Source organism: Brassica oleracea, chromosome C3 (assembly GCF_000695525.1).
Source record: "Brassica oleracea var. oleracea cultivar TO1000 chromosome C3, BOL, whole genome shotgun sequence".
NCBI lineage: Eukaryota > Viridiplantae > Streptophyta > Magnoliopsida > Brassicales > Brassicaceae > Brassica > Brassica oleracea.
The window spans coordinates 57,945,647-57,956,528 of record NC_027750.1 but is presented as its reverse complement, the minus strand read 5'-3'; the positions used below and the strand labels follow the sequence as shown (position 1 = coordinate 57,956,528).

Here is a 10,882-nt window from a genome sequence, read left to right as displayed (position 1 = left end):
CATTTAAATTTAATAACATATCCTATCAAATATAAAAAAAATATTTTTTGGATTAATAAAATTGATTTATATGTTCGCACCAATTTAATTATATATTTAATAGTTACTGACTTTTAATTATTTAATATATATTTATTATTTCATAATATGTAAAAATATTTAATATATAAAATAATTTTTATATATAATGTTGATCTCGCGCAAGGCGCGGGTCTTAACCTAGTACATATTATTTGATTAAACTGAAACATAAAACATTAGAAAATAAAGAGAGAGAGAGAGAGAGAGAGAGAGAGAGAATACACTTACCAAGCGATTTCAGAACCAAAGACGACGCACATGTGCTATTTCACGTATAGACGTATAGGATTGTGGATGAAGAGTCGAAGAAATGAGCGTTGGTTGGTGAATGTAATTAATTTTCGTGGTGGTTGAATGTAGTTGACAGTGAAATAAAGAAGAAGAAGACTGATTAAATTTACGGTGGGACCCAGGCGAGAGAGAGGAGAGATTTAATGTGGAGATCGGATGGCTCAGATTATAACATAGAGAGAAGATCCGACGGCTAAGATGAGTTTTATTAATGACATTGTTGTAATTATCTCATTCATTTTCTTCTGAAGATCTGACGGCTCACATTATAAAGAAGATGATCTGATCTAGTGGTTCGAATTAAACAATCATTAAAGGTAAAATGGTCATTTTCCTTTTCTCGGTCTATGTAAATATTTTTAGGATGTGTGATATTTTTTTGACCAATTGGTCCATTTCAGATTTTTTGTCCGGGGCTTCTGAGTATAGCTTATTTTCAACAGCACACAAACTACTAAGCAAACGGTTTTGATCCTTTTGCAAAAATAAACATACAGATTTAAATTCATATTAATTATCCAAAAGAAAAAGAAACAATAACACAAGAAATAAGATACTTGATGGAGAGTGATTTTAATTTATATCTTTACCCTCCCATGACACCGAATACTGTGGCAATTGCATCAAGAACAGCTTGTGAAATTAATATAATCTGTACAATAACCGATTATAAACCCTGAAGAAAAAAGAAACAGCTTCACAACATTCAAATGGCTTTTACAAAAAAAAAAAAAAAACATTCAAATGGAGGCACACGTTACTCTTAACGTTTCGTCATCTAATATGTATCAGCCTTCATAGAGCCCATTTAGGATATTTGTCACCTAGTGTGTCTTGGGCCCAAGGCGCTTGTTTAGGGTTTCTTGCATATAACGTCACAATTGAGGAAAAGAAGGAAGCCGAAGTCTAGGCACGTTTAGGGTTTGGTTCATCTAAAGCTTTGAAGCTATCCCATATAGGGTTTATAAAATCTGCCATGGAAAGTTTGGAGCAGCAGTTGTTGAAGTGTATAACATTAGGCATACCCAGACATGAAACACAAACATCAAACTCGGAGAACTCTCAGACCCAATCACAGTTGATCTACTTATCGAGATATTCTCTCGAGTCCCCTTAAAGTCTATTGCTATGTTCATTTGCGTATCGACATTCTTGGCATCCATACTTCGTAGTCATGATTTCACTGAGTTGTTTTTCAATACTTCTTTGACTCGTCCACGTCTCCTTTTCAGTTTTCACCATAAAAGATAAGCACAAGTTGTTCTTCTACTCTTCACCTCAGCCTCATAATCAAAACGTTAATTCTTCTCTTGTAGCCACCCCTTACCATTGTACGTCTCTTCCCAATTATCGTCCAACTTATATCTCTAAACCGGTATGTGGATTGGTCTTGCTTCAAGGATTGGGAATAAAACAATGTCCGCTGATTTGTAACCCGGCCAAGGGAAAAGTTCTAACCTTACCCAAAGTACCTAGAAAAAAAAAGCACTCCCAAAGGAATATACTTAGGCTATGATCCGATCGCCAAACAGTTCAAAGTGTTGTGTTTGAGTTTGAACAGCTCTAGAACCAATATTACTCGTTGGATTTTGACATTGGAGTCTAGAAAAAGTCGGTGGGGAACGCTCGAACCCAACTTCAAAATTTATGGATAATAGTCCAATATATATGCATAAATGGTGTTTTGTATTTCGAGGGAAGGTTCGAAGGGGCTTTTGTGATACTTTGCTTTGATGTTAGATCAGAGAAGTTCAGTTTTATTAACAAAGATGAAGACATGTTACCAAAGCCTTTTGGTTTTTCTGGTCCTTCAATTTTGTTCAACTACAAGGAAAAACTAGGTATATATCGTCAGGTTGGACAAAACCTTGTATTGTGGGTTCTAGAAGATGCTGGAAATCATAAATGGTCAAAGCATAGCTATGTATTGTCTCCTTCGGGGTACAAGGTAGTTTAGAAATATATGTTTGTTGGAATGACTCGTAAAAGTGAAATTGTCTACTTGTGTAACTCGTGGTTTTCTTACGTTTTCTTCTACAATATAGAGAGGAACACTTTTAGAAGAGTCAATATTCGAGGACCGGAAGGGCTTGAGCCTCTAAGAATTCGTGACACCTTTGTAGACTATGTGGAGAATATGAAGTTTATGTAAGCGTGTTCAAAAGGCTTTCTATATTAGATTACTTTGATATTCTACATTCTGGACGCAACTCTTTATGATGATGTTTATATTTCAACATTGTTCTGTTCAATTGCATATGTTCAATCTTAACTTACACAATCTTCTAATGATCCGTTTATATTGGGAGCATATCGTATTGGACAAGCAAACTCTCAAAAGTTTTATTCGATCACATGCATCAGATCATAAGCACCGCACCATACATAACCAGATCAGCTGAACCAAATCAAAATCAGGGTACAAATAAAAAATTAAAAAATTGAATGTGATGGTTCCAAGACAAATGTTTTTTAAGGAAGTCTCATAAACCTAGAAAAAGTATTTGATTATTTCAAGTGTATAATCTTTTTCTTCAGGTGGAAGTGAAGGTGGAAAAGAATTCGTAACACAACAACATAAGGTGTAATAGAGTGAATATAATAATCGTATACCCGAACTCTTTTTAAGTCGTGTATGTTGATGTTTTTAATTCTGTAACATCTATATTATTAAAAGAGAAGTATCCATTAAAAATATCCCTTAATTTTTAAATTTAATTACACTTTCATGCCACTGAGAATTAAATTGAATTTCTTATTTTAATGCTTGTCTTTTTCAGTTAGATTAATGTGATTTCCTTAAATAAATTTGAGTTAAATGTAATTAAATGAACTTTAAAATATACTTATATTAACAAACTATTAAAATAAATATTAACAAACTATTGAAACAACATAAACTATGAAAACAATTTAAAAGTTACCTTCCACGCTTTTAGTATTATAATATGTATACATTACCATAAATAAACAAAATTGATTAATGTTTATTACTATAACTTACCAATAAAATATTTTGCATATATATTAGACGTGGTTCACTTATGTTTTAACCTTCCTTATTATAAACTTTTTCGGAATATTATCATCAATTTTTTTAAATAAAAAAAAATATTCCAGCAATATCAACTTCATATTTTGAATATAAAATTAACTTTATTCTCATGATTTAGTTAAAATAGGCGGGTCAATTTATATCCCATCCAATTGGGTTTTTAGAATAGTTGTAACTCATTTTCAGTTTGACCCAAACACATAATATACTAATAATACATTTCAATTATACGATTAAATACGAAAGAAATGTCAATATAAATTTGATCCAACATAGATATTAATATATATATATATACAATAATATATATATATATACATCCAATCTTTTGTATAGTTACATAACTGCTCCAACAGACATTTAATAAATATATACATAACACGACACGATAACAGTAACAAAATATATGATATACAATCGTTAAATATATGATATACAATCGTTACATAAACACTCGTGCGGTCGCACGGGTCAAGCTCTAGTCTATCTTATTAAAGTAGAAGTACCATTTAAACATGTTTGGAAACATTGATAGTAGTAGAAAAAAAATAAAAAATTGTTTGAAAACATTAATAGCAATGTATTAATTTAATATTTTATAATTAACTTCCTAAATCTACATATACTATACGAATGGGTCTATATAAAAAACAAATATACACGAATGGGCCTGACTATTTTTTCGGATCCAACCCACTGACCACGTCAGATCTCTCTTGAACCATTTGAGCCGATTGAGAAATCAGATCCAATTCTCACATTTTTTTTCCTTTGGGCCATTGAGTCCAAGTTCAAATAATTTTTTTTCAACCATTCTTAATTTTTTTTTCTTTTCTTAATATAATTTAAGCATTCATAAAAAAAATTAATTTTTTCATTGAAAAGTATAAATCTTTATTAAAAGTATATAATTATTTTTATTAAAAATATTAACCACATAATAAAATTAATTTATCAGAGTTATATCAACTTAATTCATTAAAAAATAAAGTTTAATTTTTTAAACATAAATAGTCATTTAAAATGAAACACGATAAAGAAAGATAAAAAGTTTAAGTCTTTTATAAAATAAAACACAAATATATGAAATATGACATTTACTAAATATCTGTCAATTGAAAAAAAAAATGAAAATGAACCTGCGCGTTGAAAGCGCGGGTCAAAATCTAGTTTATCTTATTAAAGTAGAAGTACCATTTAAACATGTTTGGAAACATTGATAGTAGTAGAAAAAAAATAAAAAATTGTTTGAAAACATTAATAGCAATGTATTAATTTAATATTTTATAATTAACTTCCTAAATCTACATATACTATACGAATGGGTCTATATAAAAAACAAATATACACGAATGGGCCTGTAATTTTGTAATATCTTTAGATATGTTTTTGTGTTGGTCCAATGCTAATCAAACAAGAAATATGACATACGTATAAAATGTAAACGTGAGATTAGAGATCAAACCAAGTCATACACACCCAAAACCATAACTGATCATAAGAATATTATTTCATACAAACCCAAAAACATATAAATTCACTAGAGTTATGTATAAACCACATATAGATTTTTCAAAAAAAAAAACAGATATACAATACTAGAAACATAATTACCCAACATACAAACCTTAATTTTTTATGGACTATCAAACCGGTCATTGTTATATTGAATATTCAACTGATCAAATAATTTGAAATGGCATCGATTTTACCGCTCACCTTAAAATTCTTACTACAATGTTTATGGCTCACAACATTTTACGGGCGTCCCAGTTACATGACACAATGATGAAATACATAGTTTAAACAATAAACAAAGTAGTTAAGATGGAATCGTTAAATTTTTCATTTAAAGTTTGTATATACTATAAAACATGCACCCATGCGGTCAAGATCTAGTTCTTTTTATATGTCTTGTATGTTGGTATATTCGATTTGATTAAACCACAGTATTAATTCGCAATGTATTGAAACTGTAGGATTTACTTAAGTCACACTTATTGACTGAAGAAGTAGAACCATTCAAAGTCAATGAGAAGCGACTCATTTGAGTTCTGAAGAGAATCTAGCATCATGTTAATTAGGATCAGAGAACATATTCATGGGCTTGTGGGTGTCGAGCTTGGTCCTTGGGCACATGTGTTGGATATTGACGAAGTCTGAAGTTTGAATAAGTCAAGCGTAATAATCGGAGCTGAATGAGTTTGTTTCGTTCTTAGTTTGTTTCCTAGTATTTCTCCGTTAGTTTCTATTTCAAGTTGTTAAGCTTCTATAAAAGCTGTTGTAATCGTTTCCATTCAATAACAAGAAATCATTCAGACTTCTAAGTTCCTTTATCTGGTATCAGAGCAAATACAGTGAGTGTTCAAAGAGAGAAACACTACCGAGACGATGTCAGACAAGAACTTCACCACACCATCGGTTCCAAAGTTCGACGGAGATTACGATCACTGGAGTTTGCTCATGGAGAACCTTCTGCGCTCCAAGGAGTACTGGTGTGTCATTGATCCAGGATACGAGGATCTGAGAAGCGTTGCTGCCCCTGATCAAGCACAACAAAAAGCCCTTGAAGAAGCAAAGCTCAAAGACCTCAAAGCCAAGAACTACTTGTTTCAATCAATTGACAAGACCATTCTGAAAACCATCACTCAGAAGGAGACGTCTAAGCAACTTTGGGATTCGATGAAAGTGAAGCATCAGGGAGGTGCTCGAGTGAAGCGAGCACAACTTCAAAGACTCAGGAAGAGCTTTGAAATACTGGAGATGAAGATTGGAGAAACGGTAGCCTGTTACTTTGGAAGAGTCATGGAGACGACCAATGACATGAAGAATTGTGGAGAAAATATTGATGATGTCAAGATTGTTGAGAAGATCCTTCGCAGTCTCACCGAAAATTTCAACTTCGTGGTCTGTTCAATCGAAGAATCCAAAGATATTGACAGTCTCACGGTAGATGAGTTGCAGGCGTCGTTGCAGATACATGAGAGCAAGGTGACTGAGAAGAAGAGTGAAGAACAAGTCTTGAAAGTGGAGAACAAGCCTCGAGGAGCTCGAGGAAGAGGAAATTGGAGAGGAAGAAGCAGCTACAAAGGACGTGGGAGAGGCAGATCTTATGTGAATAAATCAGCCATTGACTGCTTCAATTGTGGGAAACTGGGGCACTACTCCTTTGAGTGCACCGAGAAGGCAAACTACGCTGAGTTTGATGAAGAGGAGGAGCTACTGCTGATGGCACATGCAGACATGAGTAAGACCGAAGGAAAAAAGGGTATGGTTCCTTGATTCTGGGTGCTCTAACCACATGACAAGTGAATCTAAATTAGTTAATCATAATGGTATAAGTGTCTATTTATCTCTTAATTAAAAGTGAAGGTAAATATGGTTAAAGTAAGCATGAAAAGTAGTATTAAAAATGTGGTCGCTTAACCATGTGCTTTATCGTTTATTCTATTCAAATAAATATATGTAAATTGTAAAATGTAAAATGTATGATAATTATTCATAACAGTGCATTAACACTTTACGTGCATCTAATAAATATTACTAAAATTAATAATTTCAGAAAATATAAATATGTTTATAAACATAATGAATATATTTATAGTAACATTTAAATTAATAGCTAATAAGAGGTTATAATTATAAATAAACATAGATAATAAAACAAAAAATCATATTTCAAATAAAAAATTTACACAAATGAATTATCTTTTAGTTTAAAATTTATCAGTAAACTAATCAAAATTATTAATACAGAGTATAAAATCTAGTGGATATAAAAATTCAGCACAAGTTTTAAAAAATATATATATAAAACAAAAGATTCGATGATTTGGATAATGACTCGCACTTGTCATCTAGTATGTCTTGGGCGGTTGGGCCTAAACCTGTTTAGGTTTCTTGTCAGTAATCCAGAATTATGCAGAAGTATAAGGTTTGGTTCGTCTAAAGCTCAGCGATTCCATCTAGGGTTTATAAAATCCGCTATGGAAAATATGGAGCAGCAGTTCTCGGAGGGTCAATTATTAAGCACATCCGGACATGAAACACAATCATTAAACTCGGTAAGACAATACTCATCAGACCAAATCCCAGTTGATCTACTTATGGAGATATTCTCTCTAGTCCCCTTAAAGTCTATAGCTAGGTTTCATTGCCTATCGAAATTCTTGGCATCCATACTTCGACGTCATGATTTCACTGAGTTGTTTCTGACAAAGTCTTTGACTCGTCCACGGTTCCTTTTCACGGTAAAATCTAAGGGAAAGTTGTTTTTATACTCTTCACCTCAGCCTCACAATCCAGACAATAATTCTTCTCTTGTCGCCACTTCTTATCACCCTACGTTGGTTCCTGATTATCATCCAACTTATATCAGTAAACATGTATGTGGATTGGTCTTGCTTCAGAGATGTGGAAAAATAAAAAGGCCGCTGATTTGTAACCCTGCCAAGGGAAAAGTCTGAAACTTACCTAAAATGCCTAAAAAAGGAATAAACTCTCCGAAAGGGATATACTTATTAGGCTATGACCCCATCGGAAAACAGTTTAAGGTGTTGTGTTTGAGTATGAACAACTCACCCTATAGTAGTCCCAATAGGTTGATTTTGACATTGGAGTGTGGAAAACGTTTGTGGAGAAGGCTCGAACCCGAATTCAATTTTATGGAAAATAGTGGTGGAGTAGTTGGTGATGATATATGCATAAATGGTGTGCTGTATTTCGAGGGTAGGTTGGAAGGGTATTTTGTGATAGTTTGTTTTGATGTTAGGTCAGAAAAGTTCAGCTTTATTAACAAAGACATGTTAGCAATGCCTTTTGGTTTTTCTGGTTTTTTGTTCAACTACAAAGGTAAACTAGGTCTACATCGTCCGGTTGGACGAAAACTTGTGTTGTTGTATCTAGAAGATGCTGGAAATCATAAATGGTCCAAGCATAGCTATGTATTGTCTCCTTTGGAGGAGAATATACTCAAGATTACAAGTTTGTTGGAATGACTAGTACAGGTGAATTTGTCTACTCATGGAACTCTTCCGTTTGGTTCTACAATACTGAGAAGAACACTGTTAAAAGAGTCGATATTCAGGGGACTGAGAATCCTAGAATTATCAACACCTTTGTAGACTATGTGGAGAATATGAAGTTTAGATAACTGTTTTTAAAAGGCTTTCCATATATTATTTATTTATGAATATTTGGATTCACCTCTTGTGACATTTTATTCCTTTTACGCTTGTTTGGATTACAACCCTAAGGAACAGAAGATCTGGGCTCTCCTCCTAGCCCTCCCCCGCAAATGGAACCTTCAAGGTCGAGTAGTCGGTTCAGACCTAGGGAACAATTGTTTCCAGTTCAGGTTTGAGAGAGAAGAGGATATTCGAAGAGTGCTAGATAATAGACCATACCACTTCGCTTACTGGATGGTCATTTTACAGCGTTGGGAGCCTGTGATCTCCAACTCCTTCCCCTCAATGATTCCTTGCTGGATCAAGATAAAAGGTCTACCACTCCACTACTGGCATGATGATATGGTGTGCAGAGTAGGACAGGAAATCGGCACTCTGGAGAATCATGAACTGACAAAAACAACTGCAAGGGTCAGAGTCTCAGTAGATGGACTCAAACCCCTGATAAAAGAAGCCATAGTTGAGTTCGACTCTGGAGAAGAGATATCTGTCACCTTAGAGTACGAGAGGCTCGAATCTCATTGCTCTTGCTGTTTCTCACTCCTCCACCCGAGGAAGTACTGTCCAAGTAATAGAGATGAAGACCTAACCTGGAACAAAATTTCAACATCAAATATAGAGATGGTTAGGTACTCTTCAGATCCTGGGTACCCAAAACTCGATGAGAAGAAGAGAACGGAACCAGCCATAGGAGAAGCAAACACGATCCAGCATGCTTTCAAAGCTAGAGTGGACAGACATGGAAATCCTTTTGGAGAAAGAGTTAGTACTAAGCAAACTCGAATCCCCCCACCATTTGCTACTATGAGGACGACAGATCCAAGCACTCAATCTTGGTTTCAAAAAACTACAAAGGAAGGCCCTCTGCAGAACCCCCCCACAATACACAAAAGGAAGATACACTCAAGCTGGAGATGAGAAAGGAGGAAGAGACCTCTTCTCCCAGAGAAGTCAGGGGCAATGGAGACCTAAACAAGTACTAGAAGCTGATGCAGAAGGAAACCGAGACCCAGTGAACCAGAACCAAGACAAAGGGGATGAGGATTCACAGCTGGGAACTCCTCTACGAATCCTTGATAACCAGACAACCGCAAAACATGCAGTCATTGAGGATCTACACGAGGTTACTAGGCAATACCTCAACTGTGCTGACCCTGTTGAAGCAGCAACACGTAGACAAAGAGTTCTCTACACAGATGCCAATGGGCTGATGGAGGAGACAGCTGCAAGAATTTTAGCGTCTTCACAAGCTCAATGTTGTGGTGCAGAGCTCGTGAAGACGCTAAAATTCTTGCAGCTGTCTCCTCCATCAGCCCATTGGCATCTGTGTAGAGAACTCTTTGTCTACGTGCTGCTGCTTCAACAGGGTCAGCACAGTTGAGGTATTGCCTAGTAACCTCGTGTAGATCCTCAATGACTGCATGTTTTGCGGTTGTCTGGTTATCAAGGATTCGTAGAGGAGTTCCCAGCTGTGAATCCTCATCCCCTTTGTCTTGGTTCTGGTTCACTGGGTCTCGGTTTCCTTCTGCATCAGCTTCTAGTACTTGTTTAGGTCTCCATTGCCCCTGACTTCTCTGGGAGAAGAGGTCTCTTCCTCCTTTCTCATCTCCAGCTTGAGTGTATCTTCCTTTTGTGTATTGTGGGGGGGTTCTGCAGAGGGCCTTCCTTTGTAGTTTTTTGAAACCAAGATTGAGTGCTTGGATCTGTCGTCCTCATAGTAGCAAATGGTGGGGGGATTCGAGTTTGCTTAGTACTAACTCTTTCTCCAAAAGGATTTCCATGTCTGTCCACTCTAGCTTTGAAAGCATGCTGGATCGTGTTTGCTTCTCCTATGGCTGGTTCCGTTCTCTTCTTCTCATCGAGTTTTGGGTACCCAGGATCTGAAGAGTACCTAACCATCTCTATATTTGATGTTGAAATTTTGTTCCAGGTTAGGACTTCATCTCTATTACTTGGACAGTACTTCCTCGGGTGGAGGAGTGAGAAACAGCAAGAGCAATGAGATTCGAGCCTCTCGTACTCTAAGGTGACAGATATCTCTTCTCCAGAGTCGAACTCAACTATGGCTTCTTTTATCAGGGGTTTGAGTCCATCTACTGAGACTCTGACCCTTGCAGTTGTTTTTGTCAGTTCATGATTCTCCAGAGTGCCGATTTCCTGTCCTACTCTGCACACCATATCATCATGCCAGTAGTGGAGTGGTAGACCTTTTATCTTGATCCAGCAAGGAATCATTGAGGGGAAGGAGTTGGAGATCACAGGCTCCCAA

The 10,882-nt window shown here is 35.5% G+C and overlaps 1 protein-coding gene and 1 pseudogene across 1 annotated transcript; both read left to right on the top strand.

The window, feature by feature from the left end:
- The first annotated feature begins 5,818 nt into the window (after positions 1–5,818).
- Positions 5,819–6,709, top strand: LOC106331056. The gene has a single exon (XM_013769410.1). The coding sequence runs from the start codon at positions 5,819–5,821 to the stop codon at positions 6,707–6,709; it is 891 nt and encodes a 296-aa protein (XP_013624864.1).
- Positions 6,710–7,413: 704 nt separating this feature from the next.
- Positions 7,414–9,531, top strand: LOC106331055 (annotated as a pseudogene).
- Positions 9,532–10,882: the final 1,351 nt, after the last annotated feature.

Coding starts and splice junctions, on each gene's coding strand:
- LOC106331056 (XM_013769410.1), top strand. CDS start 5,819: ATGTCAGACAAGAACTTCACCACACCATCGGTTCCAAAGTTCGACGGA.